The sequence below is a fragment of the Protobothrops mucrosquamatus genome, unplaced genomic scaffold (genome assembly GCF_001527695.2).
Source record: "Protobothrops mucrosquamatus isolate PMUCROS unplaced genomic scaffold, P.Mucros_1.0 scaffold_35, whole genome shotgun sequence".
NCBI classification, from domain to species: Eukaryota; Metazoa; Chordata; class Lepidosauria; order Squamata; family Viperidae; genus Protobothrops; species Protobothrops mucrosquamatus.
The window spans coordinates 201216-221613 of NW_015386111.1; the positions used below are offsets into that span (position 1 = coordinate 201216).

The 20398-nt window shown below is 40.8% G+C and overlaps 1 protein-coding gene across 1 annotated transcript; it reads right to left on the reverse strand.

Annotated features, from left to right (window-relative positions):
* Positions 1–6360: 6360 nt before the first annotated feature.
* On the reverse strand, positions 6361–17975 carry LOC107282384 (protein-lysine methyltransferase METTL21E-like). Its single transcript, XM_015810157.2, has 4 exons — positions 17871–17975; positions 13871–14028; positions 10357–10474; positions 6361–6835 (listed from the first exon to the last, which is right to left on the reverse strand). Exons 1-4 carry the CDS (start codon positions 17941–17943, stop codon positions 6432–6434), a joined length of 753 nt encoding a protein of 250 aa, XP_015665643.1. The 5' UTR covers positions 17944–17975; the 3' UTR covers positions 6361–6431.
* Positions 17976–20398: the final 2423 nt, after the last annotated feature.

The following is a 20398-nucleotide window of genomic DNA, read 5'->3' on the forward strand; positions in this document are numbered from 1 at the left end:
GTCCTGACCTAAGGTGATCCTCCCCCCTCCCAACCACCCTTGATCCCCCTAAAAATTTATTAAAACACCCCTTTAAAAAGAATCTTAATTTGGCCATTTTAAGTGATTTTCTATTGGCACCCGCAGCATGCCACCTCTCGGGGTTCCAAACCCCATCCTCAAGGTGGGCCCTTGAGATCTTAATGGGCCAGGCCTGCGCAAGGGGTGAATCACGCAGGGCCAATAGGACCGTCCTCGGATAAATTGCTCAAATCATAAGTCCGGTTGTGGAAGATCAAAAAGAAGAGGGGGGGGAAGGGATTCTCCGTCTCGGTCGTGAATAGCTGCTTTCCAAGCCGACCTATGGGATTTGAATATTGTGCTGGGCTGTGCATTGTCCTGGTGAATAGGGAGGGCTTTGTTGTTCAGCATCTTTGACCATAGCCAAATGAGAGCTTGTTGTCTTCTGATGTGGGGTGGTACGGTATTGCTAAGTCCTGGTAACCAGTGCACAGGAGTGGGATGCAATGTGCCAGAGATGATATGCATTGTCTGGCGAAGTTGGACATTGACCATTTGGATGTGGGAAATGTTAAGCCACAAGCTGGCACAATATTCAGTTGTGGAATAAACCAAGGGCAAGGGCAGCAATAGTCGCCTGCATGTGCTCCCTGAGTTGTGCTAAATGACTGACAATGACCAGATGCAACCATACTGCCCCTACAGCCATCCCAAACAGAAGTGCACAAAATCAAATTCAAGGTGGTGAACACACACAATACTCCTGCCCACTCTTTTCCCCACCACAACAACTGTATGAGGTCAGTTAGGCTGAGAGAGAGCAGCTGGCCCAAAACCACCCAGTCAACTCTCATGCCTAAGGCGGGATTAGAACTCACATCTTGTGGCTTCTAGCCTGTTGCCTTAACCACTAGACCAAACAGGTTCTTATGTGAGAAACACATTTCATCAGTTCCTGCCTTCAAAAAATGGTTGCTGTCTTGTTCCAGAGACAGCAATTAGGCTTTATGAACAAAGGGATGTGTGGGGTCCTAGCAAGGGATGGAGAATATGATAGCTAAGATGTAAGCTAAGAACCAACAATTATCAAGCCAGTGCTAGTAGCTGTATTAACCTTTTCACAGCTGCTCGGTGTCAGGTTTGGGTCATACTGTGTAAAGTGCATATTCATTTATGGAAAGGTTAGGGGGGAAATTAAAAACTACTGGTCTGAATCACTCTGAATAGAAGAGGCACGTTCACATTGGATGTGGGCAATCCTCTGTTTCATTTGGCCTCACTCTTGTCTGAGCTAAAGGTTCTAATAAAGACAAGACCTGCTTCTGAGGCTTTTGCCACACAATAGCTGAGTTAAGACATGTAAAATCAGGAGATGTGTGGGGTTCTAGTCAGAATTAGCATGATAGGCTGCTCTTGGTTACATTATAAGCCCACCCTCCAGAGTATCAAAAATGCAAAATGATAGCTATGGCCATGCTATCAAAGCATGAAGCAGACACTCCCGAATTTCATTCCAAATCATACATAAAATAGTACAGTGTGTCCTATCTGACCAGGATTGGCTAGAAGTTATGGCACAAGGTCAAAAGGTCTTGACGGGTAGAGCTGTAAAGATCCAGAAAGTGGAAGAAGGTCTATCTTGACACATCCATATTAAAATAACTTAAGTTATATTATCAAGAAACATTTTCCAAATGTCTTAACTTTCATTCTTAAGGAATAGATTTTATTATGTATACAGATTAGTTTTTGTGCAAGAAATGTATGTCTGTGCTACCACCTGGTGGAAATGTGGGATCAAAACAAGATGAAGCAATGCACTGAAATAACTTCAAAGCTGAATTACTGTGTTTCCCCAAAATTAAGACCCGATCTTTTTTTTTCCTCCAAAAGAGGCACTAGGTCTTAATTTTGGAGAATGTCTTATCTTAGGACCATCGCAGCCAGGCCTCCCACACCCCAACACCTGTCGCACTGCTGCTTGACTTCTTCTGCGGCCGCTTGCCACCACTAGTGGCCGGACGCCATGTGGCACATTGTGCCATTGCCGCTCCTCCTGGCAGGATACTGCATGGTGCTTCAAGGCTGCTTCTGCTGCTTGCCCAGCGCTTTGGGACGCTTCCGTTGCTCACGCACTTCAGGCCGCTGCGGATGCAACAGAAGCGACCCAAAGCACATGAGCAACAGAAGCATCCCAAAGGGCTGCGCAAGCAGCAGAAGTGGCCCGAAGTGCACGAGCAGCGGAAGTGGCCTGAAGTGCCATAGGGCATCCTTCTGGAAGGACCAGCAATGGTGCAATGTGCCACATGGCATCCGGCTACAAGTGGTGGCAAGCGGCTACAGAAGTCAAGTAGTGGCATGACAGGTGTCGGGGTGTGGGAGGGCTGGCTGTGGTGGTCCTATTGGTAAGGTAAGCAGGTGTGGGGCCCGTGGGGCAGCTTCACATACCCCTACCCCCAACCTAGCTTGATTTTTAAGGGGTGCCCCTCATCCCAAAACTAGGGCTTAGTTTTAGAGTAGGGCTTATATTAGGCCCACCCCCAAAAATCAAGCTAGGCTTACTGTCGGGCTGGGTCTAACTTTTGGGGAAACATGGTAGTTGTCAAAAACAAAGCCAGAGTCTGGGACATCCATCAGATGCTTATCTAAACACATTCTACTTGTGCCTTCTCTGTGGAGAATCGTTATGTTTCTTTATAATGCTTGTGAGTCTTGTCAGTGTCCTAGAACAGGGATCCCCAACCCCCGGTCCATGGACCAGTACTGGGCCACAGCATGCCAGCAACCAGTCCACAGAAACAAGCAAAGCCCCATCTGCGAGATGCAGGCAGCACACAAAACCACGCACCCTCCGGTCCATGGAAAAACCTTTTTCCATGGAACTGATCCCTGGTGCCCAAAAGGTTGGGGACCTCTGTCCTAGAAGACTCTATACGGCACTTATAAGACCATTAAGATTTTGAAAATTGTATTTAAAAATACTATTGTTACGCAAGCCTAGGTCTTTTTTTAGATATAAAAGACACAGAATGAGACCGAAAGAATTCAAGGTCTGCTATTCAAATTATTTATTAATTGTTCCTAACAATTCAGGAGTAATACGTCTTGACTTGGCTTCAGGTATGCCTTGACTTACGACCATTATTTAGCAACTATTTGAAGTTTCAATGGCTCTGAAAAAAAGTGACCTACTGTACGATAGGTTCTTGCACTTATGACTGTTGCACTTTCCCTGTGATCCCGTGATCATGATTTGGATGTTTGGCAACCAGCATGTGCTTACAATGGTTGCAGCATCCTGTGGTCACGTGATCACCATTTGCAGCCTTCTTAGGGGGCGTCTGACAAACAAAATCAACGGGGGAAGTCAGATTCACTTAACAAGTGTGGCAGAAAGATCATAAAACCAGGTCTGGCTTACATCACAGCTGCACTGTTTAGTGACAGAAGTTCCAGTCCCAATTGTGGTTTAAGTTGAGGATTACCTGTATCCAACAAAACATATCAACCAGAACAGAAAAAAAGTTATGTAAAAAAATATGTTTTTTATTTAAAGATAGTGATGTTTACTCCATGTTAATTTGTATCCCTAGTTAGGCCAAAAATTTGCCTTTCTTTTCCACAGTTGCGTTTTGTAGGTGTTTCTAAAAAAGAAACTATGAAGAAGTAGAAATAATCTTGCCCTTTATATGAGTATTATGTATATTAGCTCCCAGATTTAAAGTCTGGGTCCTTGTGTGAGGATTGGTGATTAGCCTTCCAGTTTCAGCACTTACAATAACTGCCAGGAACTGGAGAGGGATCTTGGGGTTCTAGTGGACAATCACCTAAATATGAGCCAACAGTGTGTGGCAGCAGCAAAAGAAGCCAATGCAGTCCTGGGCTGCATTAAGAGAGGGATAGAATCAAGATCACATGACGTTCTAGTACTGCTTTACAGAGCCTTAGTAAGACCACACTTGGAATACTGCATCCAGTTCTGGTCACAATAAAAAAAGATGTTGAGACCCTGAAAAGAGCAAAAAAGAGCAACAAAAATGATTAGGGGCTGGTGACTAAAACATAGAAATGGTTACATAAATTGGGTATGTCTGATCTAATGAAAAGAAGGACTAGGGAAGACATGATAGTTCAATATTTGAGTGGCTCTTACAAAGATGAGGGGGTCAAACTATTTATAAAAGCACCAATAGGCAAGACAAGAAACATTGGATGGAAACTAAGCAAGGAGACAAGCAACCTAGAACTAAGGAGAAATTTTCTAATGATGAAAGCAATTAACCATTGAAATTTATTAGAAGTTGTGGCGCTCCATCATTGAAGGCTTTCAAAAAGAGGCTGGACAACCATTTGTCTGAAATGATATAGGGTTTCCTGCTCTAGCAGGGAGTTGGACTAGAAGACCTCCGAGGTCCCTTCCAGCTCTATTATTCTATGTTCTATGTTCTAATATTGTGGCTTGTTCACTGTTCTGAGCCTACCAGTGTCTTAGTTTTAATAAGGAGTCTAAAGAAGGTGAAAATGTTGAACAGAGGAATGTGACCCCATATGATAATTAAAAAGCATCCCTTTATTAACGCAAACATGAAGTTTTAGAAGTGTGTTCATTTTTTAATACATCTCAATTCCTGACAGCGACTATAATTATTCATCATCATCATCATCATCATCATCATCATCATCATCATCATCATTTTAACCATTTTCTGTCCACTGCAGGATGAAGGCCTCTTTCGCGTATTTCCAACCAATACAGTTCTGAGCTTTCTTTTGCCAGTGGGGCCCACAATATTTGCTGATGTCATTGATCCATCTTGTTTTAGGTCTCTTTTGTGGACGCTTTTTATCAAGTGGGATCCATTCTAGGACTGCCTTGGTCCACCTGCCATCAGTTCTTCTTGCTATGTGACCAGCCCATTTCCATTTCAATTCTTTTACTCTCTTGACAATATTGTATACTTTTGTTTGTTCTCTAATACACATGCAGGTCTTTCTATCTTGTTTTGAAATGCCAAGCATGTATCTTTCCAGGGCTCTTTGCGCCACTCATAAGTTTTGTATCAATTATGAGGTTAGTATCCATGTTTCACTGGCATATGTTAGAGCAGGTAACGCACACCAGTAGACAACTTTTCTCTTCGAGCATAGGGGGACCTTGTTCTTGAAAATTATGCTTAGCTTGCCGAATGCCTGACAACCACATTTAACACGCTGTTCAATTTCCTTTATTATATCACCTTTCACTGAGATCTGAATGGCCAAGGCATATATAGTGGTCTACTACGTCTAGTTCTTTTCCAGATATAGTTTTTTCCTTTCGTTGGTAAATTTATTAAACATAACCTAGCTCTTTTTCAGGTTTATTTTTAAGCCAAATGATTCTCCTGCTTTGTGCAGTTCTTTGTAGCTCTTCTCAGTCTTGTGAGAAGAAACATCATCTGCAAATCTTAAGTGATTTAAATAGGCGGCATTGATTTTTATTCCATCTGTTGCCCAGTCTAGTTTCCTAAATACTTCTTCAAGGCAGGCTGAGAAAAGGATATGTGATATTCAGTCCTGGTTATTACTTAATGGGAATTAGCCATTAATCCCTACTCCTTTCCACAAAACACGACAAGTATTGGCATATCAATTTAATAAATAAATAAATAAATAAATAAAACTTGATAAGGCAGGCAGTTGGGTCTTCCTTAGGCATTATCAATGGAATAGCATTTATATCCTACCATTTCACCACCGTTCCTGCACCCACAATATGTGTTGCCTGAAGCAACCACCTGTCTCTATTTTATCACAGCAGGTTAACTTGCCACCCCTGAAATAATCAAAATGTCAATTGAGAATGTAGGGTTAACCTGGCAGCTCATAACTAATTCATATAAAAGCATGCAACTGAATTTTAGTTTTATAATAATCATCATGGTAGCCTGAATCTGTTGTTGAACTGAAATGTTGATAAGAAATAAAATATTTGAGTACTCCAGCAATCTTGCGCATTCAGAACTGGAAAATCAAGCAAATTAACTTGCTTGATTTTGATCCTATTACCTATTTCCTTAGTTTCTTATGACTATAACTTTGTTATTTGTATCTCATGATTTATGTTGATTGTTTTTATTAGTATATTATGATTTATGTTGTTTATTTAGTATCCTATGACTATCACTAAAGGTTTATGATGAATGTATTTTATGATTATGATCATAATTTATCACTTGTTGCTTGTATATACATCGAGAGCTTATGCATCGGAAACAAATTCCTTGTGTGTCCAATCACACTTGGCCAATAAAATAATTCTATTCTATTCTATTCTATTCTATTCTATTCTATTCTATTCTATTCTATTCTATTCTATTCTATTCTATTCCTTGTCTTGTCTATTTTATTAAACCGCCTAATTATTGGACATTCAACAATCCAGGATGCAGTTATTGGAGTTGTTTTGGCCTCCTCTTTGCTTTAAACAGGGTTATATTTAAACTAGGAAAATCAGAAATCATTTCTAGATGGAACAGTTTTTTGAATTGGTCCACAAACGAGTTTTCACTTTCCAGTCTGAACCGCATGGCCCAGATGATGGTGGTATTATCCATACACAAATGATCGAAGGTTAGAAGCAGCTCTTCCAAGTAAGGGTGGTGGTATACAACATCAGCAGCCAATATGTAGTCAAACTGATATGAAGACCTGGGAAAATTCTTCTGCAGGTCCACCCCCCAGACCAATGCTTTCACCTGAGGCTCATGTTTGCATTTCAGTTTTGTGTTTCTGAGAAGATTGTACTGAAGGTTTCCTAGCACTTCAGGCAAGTCAGTGGAAATCACATGCGCACCTGTGACAAAAGGGATCACAATGACATTATTTATTGAGAAGCATTGAAGAAATTAGTGCAAATTATTTTTATAATTCTCTGTGGCATAAGTAAAAATGATGAACTGTGGCCCACTGCAAGAAATACAATATTCTTATGTGTTCTCCAATTCCTTACTTGATGAAATTCCAGGCCAGTTTTGGATTATAGTTTTGTAATATTTATTTAGCTTACAACTGTGAGCGGAGCAAACTTGAGCAGAAAGGCTTTCTGATAATGTGACACTCCATAACTGTACATTAACTTTGTAGGCTCAATGAATCAGTATGGCCTTATGATCATATTGTCAAACTAGTCATGGAACTCACTAGATAATTTTAGACCATTTACTACAAGCTCTTCCATGCAACCGGACTAAAGTGTTACTATCCAAGCAGGAAGTCAGCAGAAGACTACTCTGGTTGCATTTCCAACCTCTGACTCTGCCTTAGCCATAAAGCAGAGTAAGGTTCCTGTCCACATTGGGACAGGATGTGTGTGTCTGCAGGAACTTTTTGCTTTCATCAAAATAATAGCAATTAACACCATATTGCCTTGCTGGAAGGTTGATCACTTTGGATTATATGTGCAACTTCATGCCACTCATACAAAAGGGAGAGGACTCACATCATGACAAGACAATGCTGCTCTTAACATTATGTCCCCACTTAACATCCATCCTGCAAATCTGTTGGAGGTAAAGAAAGCCAATCAAAGTTTGTTTTTATCTTAGACCAGAAGTTGGGGAAAAAGAAAGCTGAGGATTGGGGATGGAGCAGAGAGAAGGAATGTCTCTGTTAGTTCAAGTTACTGCTGTTAATTTTCCAATCCCAGAGAGGGATCTTTCCATGGCAATAAAGAACTGGAAGAAAACGAATAACTTTTCCTTCTTTCTTTTACCTCTCTCTTCTGCCACCCATGAGTAGCAGAAACCATGGAGAGTGGGGAGGGAAAGTCCTACATCTCCCCATAGAAAGGCAGCTATAATATAATTTCCCCACTTCTTTTAATATCCAGAAAGGAAAAATAGGATGGAAGCAACACTCCCAAGGTAAAGCTGCCTGGCAGGGGGGGAGGGATGCAGAAGAGACCCACAGTGGGCAGCTTCTCTGGCTATCCTCATGTACATGTAGCTCCATGATGAAGTTGCACTGACTTCCTTCAGCATTATCATTTTGGCCAGCAGGATTGTCAGGCAGCCAAAGGTAGGTTGAAGAAGCAGCTTTTTATATTTATTTATTTATTTTATTTATATTTGGATTTATATCCCGCCCTTCTCCCGTAGGACTCAGGGCGGCTGACAATCAATTAAAAACATAAATAACAGTACAAATTTAAAATTAATTAAATTAATTAATCCCCAATTAACGCAGGGCTTTTTGCATTGGCTCCTCAGCCCGCCAAAACCTTATCAGACCATGTCCTTTAGTTCGCACACTTCTACATTGTTATGGCTAGCTAAACCTTCAAGCATTTACCTCTTCCCCCCTTCTACATCTGAATTCTAAAGGAATAGAAAAGGCACGTTAGAAGCAAAAGTAAAAATGGCTGCTGGTTCGCAGTTGTCAGAGCGACGACATCCATTGTCACACCATTGACATCCGTTCCCCCTTAACAGAAAGGAGTAATTCTGCAGTTTAAACAGAAGCATAGGTTAAGGGTTGCCCCTTGGCTTGTTGGGGTGTTTATCATAGAATTTACGGATGGGCCTATTAGCCTTCACATCATTGGATTTCACCCATGTGGCCTCTGATAATGGATATCCCTTCCACTGAACTAAATATTGCAATTTTCCTTTACAAATCCTAGAATCAAGGATACCTTTTACTTCATAATGTGTTTGTCTAGCTATCACTAGGGGACCAGGTGCTTTTTGCAGAGGGGGTCGTGAAGTAAAATCCCTGAATGGTTTTAATAAACCAATGAAATACAGAGTGAATCTTCCCTAAAAGTCGTGGGAGTTTCAACTCTACCGTAACTGGATTTATGATTCTGACAATAGAGAAGGCACATAGGTATTTCGGCCCCAACTTCTTACTAGGCAACTTAAGTCGTAAACATTTTGTGGATAAATAAATATTTTCCCCAACATGGAAAGATTTCTGGGGAGATCACTTTTTATCAGCCTGTTTTTTATATGTTTCTGAGGCTTTTTCAGCACTTTTTGTTTTGTCCCAAACCTCCCCCCATTTTGACATCCATTGGTCAAGAGTCTGGGAGGTAGAGGGTCCTTGAGGATACTGAGGTGTTGGGTTGAATTCTTTTCCTGTGGCAATCTTAAAAGGAGTGAAATCAGTGCTGCTATGAACGATATTGTTGAAAGCCACCTCAGCAAAAGGGAGGAGGTCAGTCCAGTTTGTTTGTTGGTAGTCCACATAGCACCTAAAGTACTGCTCCACCATTGAGTTTGCTTTTTCAGCCACCCCATTTATAGACAGATGAAAAGCCAATGACAATTTATATTTATTTATTTATTTATNGTCGAATTTAAAATATAATTAAAACCCCCCTAAAAATTACCCTAGGCCAGTCCTGCAAGCTGGAATAACCAAGTCTTGAGGGCGCGGCGAAAGGAAGGGAGATCAGGGATAACCCTGATCTCTGGGGGCAGTTCATTCCAGAGGGTGGGAGCTCCCACAGAGAAGGCCCTCCCCCTTGGGGTCGCCAGCCGGCACTGTCAGGCTGACGGCACCCTGAGGAGACCCACTCTATGGGAGCGTACCGGTCGATGGGAGGTACTCTGCGGCAGGAGGCGGTCTCGAAGATATCCGGGTCCGATGCCATGGAGCGCTTTAAAGATGATAGTCAACACCTTAAAGCGCACCCGGAAGGCCACAGGCAGCCAATGCAGCTCGCGCAGCAGCAGTGTCACGTGGGAGCGCCGAGTCCCCCCCAACACCGCCCGCGCGGCCACATTTTGGACCAGCTGGAGCCTCCGGGTGCTCCTCAAGGGGAGCCCCATGTAGAGAGCATTACAGTAGTCCAGGCGGGAGGTGACAAGTGCGTGAGTGACCGTGCGTAGGGCGTCTACTGAGACTTTAGCCCTCAGCTGCTGGGAAGGTGACAGAAAGCAGGATCAAAAGTTGCAAAAAGGAAGCATCTCTGAAGGAAGCACATCTTCTGTTGGGGAAGTGGGCCTTCTTAGTGCCAGGAGAACAGTCACCAGAAAGACAGATTTCCCCTGCTTCTCCTTTCCACCCCACTACACCTGCCTACATCTGATTAAAGTAAATTGTGGAAAGGGGAACAATGGGGATCGGAATCCTGTTAAAAACTAGGGGGAATTATCTCTTTATCACTGACACAATTCCCAGTCTGAATGGATTTCTTGAATCCATAGTTCAATTGCAGCTCCCATTTTTTCCATTTAAAGCACGTAAATATAAAATCTGTACAGTCAATTTTGCACCTGTTTTTTCCACCTGTTTTATGTCCCTCAAGAAACCAGCATCACATGTGCTATTTTTAAAACGGAGGGCACAGCAGGAGATACTACCACTTACCTAGCAAGCTGGCTACTATAGAGACAAGGCCTGTTCCAGCTCCAATTTCAATAACATTTTTGTCAACCATGTTACAAAGCTTCACATTTGTTTCCAAAAAATAGCATAGAACAAGAGCCTGAGAATAAAAAAGAACAAGAATAAATTGGCAATTGGCAATTCTGAAAAAGAATAACGAAACAATGCCTTTAGCCCAACAAGGCCACCCTTTAATTACTATAAAGTAACAAAGAGGAGAAAAACTTTAGTGTATATGAACAAAAGAATCTCTTGACACAAAAATATGTATGAAAAGCATGAATCTTAGAAAGTTAGAGAAATAATCAGAAGTTCAAGTTTGTTTTATATGAACTAGTTTTAGACAATTGGCAAATCTAGAGTTTTTCAGATTATTTGAATTATAACGCTCCATAACTATTAATCAACATGCCAGGGGATGGTGAGATGTGCAGCCCAAAACATATGGAGAGCAATAGATTACCTTCTTCTGCTGTAAACTGTAAAAACTCATATGTTGTTTTCCACAATTAATTACAAGGGGAACCTATCTGGCCTATTTAGCAAAGGATCTTCTTGCACCATGTTATTAATTCCTGACTATGTCTATTCTAAGCCCTGCCAAAATTGTTATAGGTGCCATTCTGGATAGCTAGCATACTACTGCCAAAAATGGAAACTAGGAACAATATAGTGCTCAGAATTAAAAGGGGCAAAACATGCATACCATGTGAGGGATTTAAAACTGGACTTCCTGAGATTTATTTTTCTCCTTGTTCTTTAAATAAAGTGCAATGTGAGCCACTAATTTCTACAAGACAATGGAACTGTCTCCATCTATTATCATTCTATCTAGCTGAATCATGGGTAGCAAAGCACACATGAATAACTACCAGGATCAAATGTCATTTCACCTTAAGCCAACTGCTAATAAGCTAATTGCTACTATTTTTGTTTCATTCTTTTTTTCATTCCTTTGTTTCAACTGTAAACTTTACTAATTGGCAGATGAACATTTGCTTTGAAATAACACCTTTTACGCTTGATATCTAATGTTTTTAAATTACAATATAAATGTCACACCGTACATTATTTTCAGATTCTGGTATCTTCTTTAATAAAATGTTTAGGATCATACAAACCCATTACACAAGTTGTTTGTGCAGGGTTGGAACAAAGGCCTATGTAAATCAGATTGAATTTCCAGAGTGATGAACCAAATGTCTATTGGAAGCCCTAGTAAAATATACTGTATATTAGACACATCTAATTGTCTGAGTTTGTATGCTTCCATGTGCCCTTGACCCATGCTTTTACAATCAGGATGATTGTGCTGAAGTTAATGTTTGGAGCAAACTGGTAGCAGTTTGCTGGGGAGGCAGGAGAGGAGAATGATATTATCTAGTTCAGGCATGCTGGCTGAGGAATTCTGGGAGTTGAAGTCCACAAGTCATAAAAGGGCCAAGTTTGAAGACTCCTGATCTAGTTGCAAACGGCTGTAATTAGAGGAAGTTGAAATCAAATGGGGATAAGAACCTCCAGAAAGAGCAAATAAAAGATGAGATTAAGAGGAAATGAACTGTGCTGCAGACAAAAAGTTGGACAGCTTGGAGCCAATGAAAGAATATAGAATTGGAGACTTCTTGACAAGGAAGCTAGTTGTCCCAAAGGGTAAATTGGCATAAAAAGTATTCAGAAATTAGAAAACTGTAACAATGAGCTGGAGAACTGGGACTGGAGAAGAGCTGAAGACGTTTAGTCTAGAAGGTTACTCTAGAAAGGGGGAGCTTAAGGAGAATAAGACAAGAAAGAAAGGTTACTTGAGAGTAAATAAGAGCTGGGGATGGAACACAAGGCTTCTCTCCCTGTAGCATTCTGCTCAACTGGGTCTCCATCCTTGCAAGTGTGTTTGGAAGTACAAATTATCATCGGCAATTCTCAATCAGTGAAAGAAAGGGAAAGGCTGATGGATTTTCACCAACAAGGAAAAAGTCCAGTGGGGAAATATTGAGACTTCAAGACCCAAAAGGAACAGTGGACAAAGTCAAACAGCAGGAGAGGGGGAGGTCCAGCCCAAAAAAAGCACTCTGACAGTGAGATTTGGATGTTATAACAGAATTAAGAATCATCTAATGAATGATTCATGGCTAAATGCTTCAGAAAATGCAACATGTGAATGACATACTTTTTAATTTGAAATATAGGCAATGGTCATAAAGAGCAATGTAGAGCAAATTAAAATCTGGACTGAAACTGCCTAGGAACATTACTGATAAAAGAGAGATGGGGTATGCTTTTAATAAATCTAAAATAATTTCATATTTCTGATATTTGGTAAATTACATTGTCAAATGATTCCCTTTTGATCCGTGAATATTAAATCTACCCAGGAATAGAGACGTGGAAGTCCCTAACCTTAATATACCACTGTGTGTGGATTTTCCTCATTTATATTTTTGAGCATTATATTTTTCAAATTTTACACAAAAAATCCAAATACATGTAGTGCTTGTTTAACAATCAGAATTGGTATCAGTAATTCTGTGACATGGTTGCTACATGGGAAATCACATTACACAACTATGCTTTCCTTTTTTTTCTTCACTCTCCCTCCCTTTGGAATGCTCACCCCAGCACTGAGATAATTACCAGGAAGAGATTTAATAGTTATATTTACATTCATTGGGGAGGAAGGGACAATAAGAGAGTATTCAGGCACACAATGGGATATATACATCAAAACATGTGTTAACATCAATTGCTTGCCTAGTATGCTTGGGGTTGAGAACTGCAACTGTTCTAGGCAAACAGCCAGCACTAATTCATTCCTTTTGATGTGTACTCCCCATTGTGTGCCTGCTTACTCCTTTTTAATCCCTTCCTCTCCAATTTCTCTGCTCTTTGAGGAGGGAAGGAGGGAAAAAAAACAGTGAGGCCCAGGAGAGATTGCTTAAAGAGATTGCTTGTTTAGGCCATTTCTCCACACTGCAAGAAAGGTAAAAGAAGAAAAAGCAGGTCAGGCACAAGACATGCACTAAATGATTTTAATGGCAAATACGTGACTGAGAGAGAGTGCAAAGGTCATAAATATACACCTTGGTTGCAAAGGTGGGGGTTTTTTTGCACCCTTATAGTTGCAAATGGCCATTGCATGAGGCATTTGACAAGTAAAATCTATCTGTATTTCATATATTTAATCATTTGACTTGTGGCCATAGGTGATCAGGCATCCCATGCCATGCAAGCAAAGTAATACAGGAAGGACAAGACTCCATCCTCGTCACCCAACTTGCTTGCTTCCCGTGCTAACTGCAGAGGATAGGTTCTTAGCCCAAAAATAAATCAGAAATTCAGTGGAATGACAGAGAGAGACAGTTCCCTCTGCATCAACAACAAGGAAGGAAGACAAGCTAATTACTTCTATGGGCTTATTTCCAAGGCAGATACAGGCCTGTGGAATACACTGCTATACTTTGTTTCAGATATCAAAGCCAATAATATTGCATGACAACAATACCGAAGGCCAAACCACAGCTCCATAACTGTCTGTAGCTTCCGTAATCTTGATCCTGTGGCCAGCAAAACTGAATTCTTCCCAAGTATGGGTGGTTATCAAAGATGGACAGAAACATCGTCTCATGATCTCTGCAACTATGTCCTCATCTCCATTTTGTCCTAATTTAAAATAACAACAAACACATAACAATGACAGTGACAATAACAATAACAGACATGTTAAAAATAGCAAGAGGCAGATATCCCTTTTAAATATCAAAATATTTATATCAATACTGGTAAAGGATCCCCACAATGAAAGTTTTAATACATTTGTAGACATTATGCACATATTCATAAAACTGTAATAATTTGTTTCCTTTGTAATTCAGTAACAATGAAATAAAAACCCTACTGAAGTAGTCTTGTAATCAACTGAATCTTCATAATTAGGAAACAGATATGGGTCTAGGATAATTGGCTGCAGCCACATGGTCATGCCCACTTCACTCCGCCCCCTCAGCTGACCCACTGTGGATGTTCATCCTCAGCTGGCCTTCTGCCAGCACTCCTCCCCACCCTTGTTGCCCCATGGTCCTCTCTCTCCCCCTTGTCCTGGGCAATTGGTCAAAAGACACTTGTCCCCAGCCAATTTGCAGTGTGGAACCATTAGCTGGGCATCTGGGCAGCCAACCCGCATGCCGAGAGGTGGGCCTCAGCCTTCCCATTGGACGTAGACCCACCACCTCAACTTCCTGAAGTGCTCAAATTCCTTCTCCAGCATTTGGGGCAGGTTATGGACAGGGAAGGAGAGAGAATCTTTCTTTTCGTTGCTGGAAAACCTCTCATGGTGGTGGTATGGGGCATGGGGGGGGGGGGAGAAAACATTGTGGGAAATTGGGGTGAGAGGGCTCCGAGCTCTTCACCAAGAAGGTTTCAGGCAGGGAACTTCCAGCATCAATAGCAGGCAGGCCTGGGTAGGGCAGGAGCGAGAAAAAAACATGGAGATTGCTTTAATTGTCCCCTCTGAAGCTCTTTCACCCTTTGGAATTCCGGTCTCACCCCCCCTACATCCACACCACCCCTGTGCCGGGCGAGGCCCCTGAGAAGTTTTCCAGCAAGGCGAAGAAAGTCTCTCCCTTCCTCCTCCCATCTGTAGCCCACCCCAAACGCCTGAGAAGGAATTTGAGTATTTCAGGAAGCCAAGCTGGAAGGACTGCATCCAATGGGAAGGTAGAGGCCCACTTCTTGGCATGCAGATTGGCTGCCAGGATATGCAGCTAATTGTCCCATGCTGCAAATTGGCTGGCGACAAGTGTCCCTCGGCAAATTGCCTGGGATGAGGGGGCAGGGGAGGAGCAACAGGGACCAGTGGCAGGGGAGAAATGCCAGCAGAGGGGCAGTTAAGGATGAACGCCAGTGGTGAGTCAGTTGCAGTGGGGGGGGTGAAGTGGCCCAACCATGTGGCTGCAGCCAATTGTCCCATTCCAGACTGATAGTTTATTTAAAAGCAGTCAGGGGCTTACAAAGAAAGCCCTCTCTCCAACTTGTTGTCCTCTAAGGACACGTTTGTATATCCCTATTCTAGCACAAATAAGTGTTCCTTGCTTGCTTTTGTAGGTACTTTCTATTAGTGTTTGCCTACAAAGTTAGTAGCTCTTAAGCCCAACTACCTTATAAACTAGAGGTAAGTAACTAATGCCCCTTGATTATAAGCAACCCATCAAGATCTTTATTAAATCATTGATTATTGCAGCAAGTGCTGGTTTTTCTTAAAAGGTTACTATTTCTGGAAAGTTTAACAGTTATAGAAGTCCACAAATCCTTTTAATGCAAAAACCAAAGTGCCTGGCAATCTTAATTCTGTATATTAGACTGACAGAATTATCACTATGCTTTCACATTGCAAGGAACAGACCTTTCAGAAATTGGTATTTTCTACAAAGCTCAACAATCATAGATCCTTCTCAAAATAGCTATATCTGACATTCTGACTTCTGCTTGACAAAGACTGTGATGTCAAAGCCTTGAAGAAAACAAGAAATAACTGCAGCATTGACAAACCAAAAGGCAGACATTTGCACTGAATAAAAATGCATTTTTCTCCACTGAGGAGAATGTGATAAATAATACAGATAATCCTTGCTTAACAGGATTAATTGGAACTGGGATTTATAATGCTATTAACACAGTCATAAAGTACATCATGTGACTTTGCCACTTGTGACAGAAGTTCTGATGCGTCTGGTTACCATCATTAAATGAATCCCACGCTGTTAATCACATCACATGGTGGCCAATTGTTACCTCCTGCCGACTTCCCCATTGATTTTACTTGTTGAGGACACTTCTGTTGAGCTATTGTGATGAACTGACATTCAGCCAGAATACAGGAACAGGTTGAAGCCGAAAACAGTGTCCAAAAATGTTACATTTTATATGTAAATATTTTCACTTTGAGTCTTTCGCAAGTTCTACATGATCCATCTCATTTTGAGCGTTAATGTATATAACTTATTCATTATAGAGTGCTCTGTATTACAAATTTAATTTGCCATGTTCACCTTATGCTCTTCTACTGCTCCTACCCCTCCTTCAAGATTTTTTTAAGTTTTTTCATGCCTTTTAGCTTTTTATATGTAATTTTATTTTGTTCTATCTTTTATCTGCATGCAATTAATACTCTCCAGACCGTGTCTATTTTTTAACTGGGCAAAGGGTGAATCATAGGGCAACAATTTTTTTATCCAAGATACCCAAGTGGGCTAACTTGCAGAATACATCCAAAATCCATCACTCCATAGGATTAAAATTTGGCAAAGCTGTGGCCACTTCAGCACCATGACCCCTTCCAACTACACTTCCCAGAAACCTGTAGGTTGTGCGGCACAAAAGAAAATGGGAGAGGCTTATCCCCCACCCTCCTTCCTGCTTCCCTTTGGCCCCTGTACCCAATTGGATGGCAACAAGGGCTGGCTTGAGAGCACTGGCATCACTGGGTGAGCCTTCTTCTTCCTTGGAGGAAGCAGGCCCTTGGGGACACATCAGAATGAGGATCAAGGGTGTGGTTTTCTTCACAGTACATGGCTCTCTTGGTGCGTCCTCTCCCTAGCAAAGTGACAGGCAATTTGAGTCAGCTGAGGAGGAGAGGACGCCTCATTAGGGCTCTCCTGAGGGCTATGAGAGGAGGGGAAGCAGTGCAAGTCTATATGGAAAGAAAGCTGACCCAATAAGTTACAGATTGTCTACTATGAACTACGAACACGTAATTTTCATGGCAAAAATGAGAGTAGATGATTATTCTCATCTTCTACACTGCTTTTGGGCTTCCGAGCCTAGTATTCCCTGATAATCTCCTATCCAAGTACTAACTAGGCTTAGTTTCCAAGCCCAAAGATAAGCAGAAGTTACTGTCCACAGGTAGTTCTCAACTTATGGTTGATCATATTATGACTTTTCAGTTATAATAGCCTCAGAATGGCCATCATAAAATTTTGCACATGCCACCTCTCCCTCCCCCTCCGGCAATTATATGGCCACATTTTGGGCACTTGGCAACCAACTAGACTTTACGACTGGTTGCAGCAGCCCACAGTAAAATGACAATTTTCAGTGGGTTTTTTTGCCACTTCCATCAGTTGGAAGTAAGGGTTCACTTAACAACCATACCACTTAGTTAATAACTGCAGTGATTTGCTTAACAGTCAATGCAAAAAATGTCAAAAAAATGATTCCATTTACATGGGTGCCTCGATTTACAACAATGACTTACAACCAGATTTCCAGTCCTAACTGTGGTTATAACTTGAGGGTTACCTGTACTGAGAGACTACTATGTACCGGAATATTAAAAATAATATATTCATCTTAGAATGTCAATATGTGGTTATCAACTAAAAAAAACCAGTTTGTCTACCACTGTTGGTGGTTTTGTTGTAAGGTCTGTTACATCATCAGTTAACAAATGTGAAACATAGCAAGCTAGCCACAAAACCAGGTAGAAGAGAGTGGGTAATATTTACCTTTGTTATGGTCTGGCTTTCTAAGTAGTTCATTTGTGATAACACATTTTTGTTGTGAGGATTCTGAATCCATGTCATACAAAGTCCTGGGTACTTAAAGTTAACAATCCTAGAAATGAAACCCAAAACAATAGGTAATAATATAAGAAGTAATAATTAAGACAATAAAATCTGATTCTATGAAGAAGTAGAGCTGTCACATTATCTTCAATAGTCATGTTTTCTTGGTTGGTTGGATAAATAAGAATTTTACTGTAACGGTCAACATCCAGTGATAATTTAGTGGTTAGATTATTATTGGCTATTGATAGGAGTAGCTCCAATAGCAAAGAACAAGTCTAAATTCATGTTAAGGAAAGCCAACTTTGTGGAGAACTATAGATGAATGAATGACATGCTTTTGTATTAGCACCATGTCACATGTCAAGTTTTCACAGATTTTAGCATCTCTCCAAAAGAACTTTACTCAAGAGATGTAAAAACAAACAAACCACCAACAACCCCCCAAACACCTGAGATAAGTTCCTATTCAATCAAAATTGCAAGAGCTATCAAAAGGTAGCTATGACAGTCATAGACGTGTTTCTGATTTCAAATACTGTGTATATTTTCAAATCTGCACACCATAAAAAGATGTATCATTTGGGAAAGTGTTAAAAAGGACATAGAAAACTGAATCCATGTATTCAATAATAAAATGCATACAAATTGAGGTTTTAGAAAATTATAAATGACACAAGTTATTTATAAATCTAGATTGATCTTCAAATTCTTAATTAAAATGTCTTGGCTAATATATTTGTTTTATTTGTTTTAACAGCTAATTTATTTCACATGTGAATACTGACATCTGCAGGTTGTATGAATGTTTTGTTATAGATTGGCAAATACTTCACAAGAATTGTCCAGAAATATATTTATTTGCTACACTGTCAACATTATTATGAAAACTTCAAATTGTTTTACACAAAAAATACCCTGTAATAAAAAGTGTTTACAGAATTACCAAACAGCATATACATTAAATTGGATGGGAGGAAATGCAGGAAAAAATAAAATATAACATAACAACAGAAAAAGTATTCAATCAGAAATGAAATGAATGAAAAGATGATTCTTCAATAGCAGGAGCAGTGTAATAGTAGATGCCCCTGAAATATTTCAATTAGTAGGGACTATGGCTGAGAAATCTGTGAGTAACACATAATCCACATTTAATAACACCGCAATAAGATCTCCCAAGATTATCTTAGTGATCATGCAAACTTACACCAGGGAAGGTGATCTTTGTGTCCTTGTTTCAAGTTGACTAAGGCTTTATATGCCTTATAAAGTATTTAATATTAAAATATTAAACTTGACCCAATATAAGATAAGATAACCTTTATTGTCATTTTTTTTACTGTGGGCACAACGGCACACATCAAAAATGAAATTTAGTTGCCCGCTCTCAAAGTGAAACACATACATGACGCACACCTAAACATACTATGAACAACATATGTATAGACCCACATCCCTACATGTACGTAGCAAATAAATATTAAATACTGTCCATCTTGAATATATAACGGGAGGAGGAAGCTTGAGAGTTCACAAGGTTAATACTGTATGGAATGAAACTATGGCTGAATCTGGATGTTCTGCTACAGATACCACGAAGCCTCCTCCCAGAAGGTAACAAGGAAAACAGGTTGTGAAGAGGATGTGTAGTGTCCCAGATAATCTTACGGACCCTGCTCAAACAACACTCCTGTGCTATGTCCTGGATGGGAGGGAGAGAACTGCCAATGATCTTTTCGGCCATTCTCACCACTTTCTGCACTGCCTTCTTGTCTGAAGCAGTGATGCTTGCAAACCAGACTGTGATGCTGTATGACAGGATGCTCTCGATCGTCCCCCTGTAGAAAGTGGTCAGGACAGGGGAAGGAAGATGTGCTTTTCTCATGCAATGCAGAAAATGCAGGCGTTGCTGTGCCCGCTTCACCAGTTTCTCACTGTTGAGCGACCAAGTCAACCTACTCGTTAGCTGCATACCCAGGAATGTGATGCTGGTAACCATCTCCACAGGTGAATCATTAATGCACAGAGAAGTGTGGCTGTGCCTGCCTTTTCTGAAATCAACAATGATCTCTTTGGTTTTTCTGGTATTTAAAACTAGGCTGTTTTCCGTACACCAGTTCACCAACCCCTCAACCTCATTGAGGTAAGCTTCCACCTTGTCATCCTGAATAAGGCCCACTACTGTTGTATCATCTGCAAACTTCACAATATGGTTGGTGGCAAACCTAGCACAACAGTCATGAGTCAACAGGGTGAACAGCAGCGGACTTAAGACGCAGCCCTGAGGAGAACCTGTGCTCAAGAAAATAGTATTAGAGGTATTTGTTCCAACTTGCACATATTGGGGCCTGTTGGTAAGAAAATCAAGAATCCAGTTGCACAAAGGAGTGTTTAAGCCTAAAAGGCCCAGTTTGTCTACTAGATGCTGGGGAATGATATCTAATTGGTAACCAATTGTTTTAGTT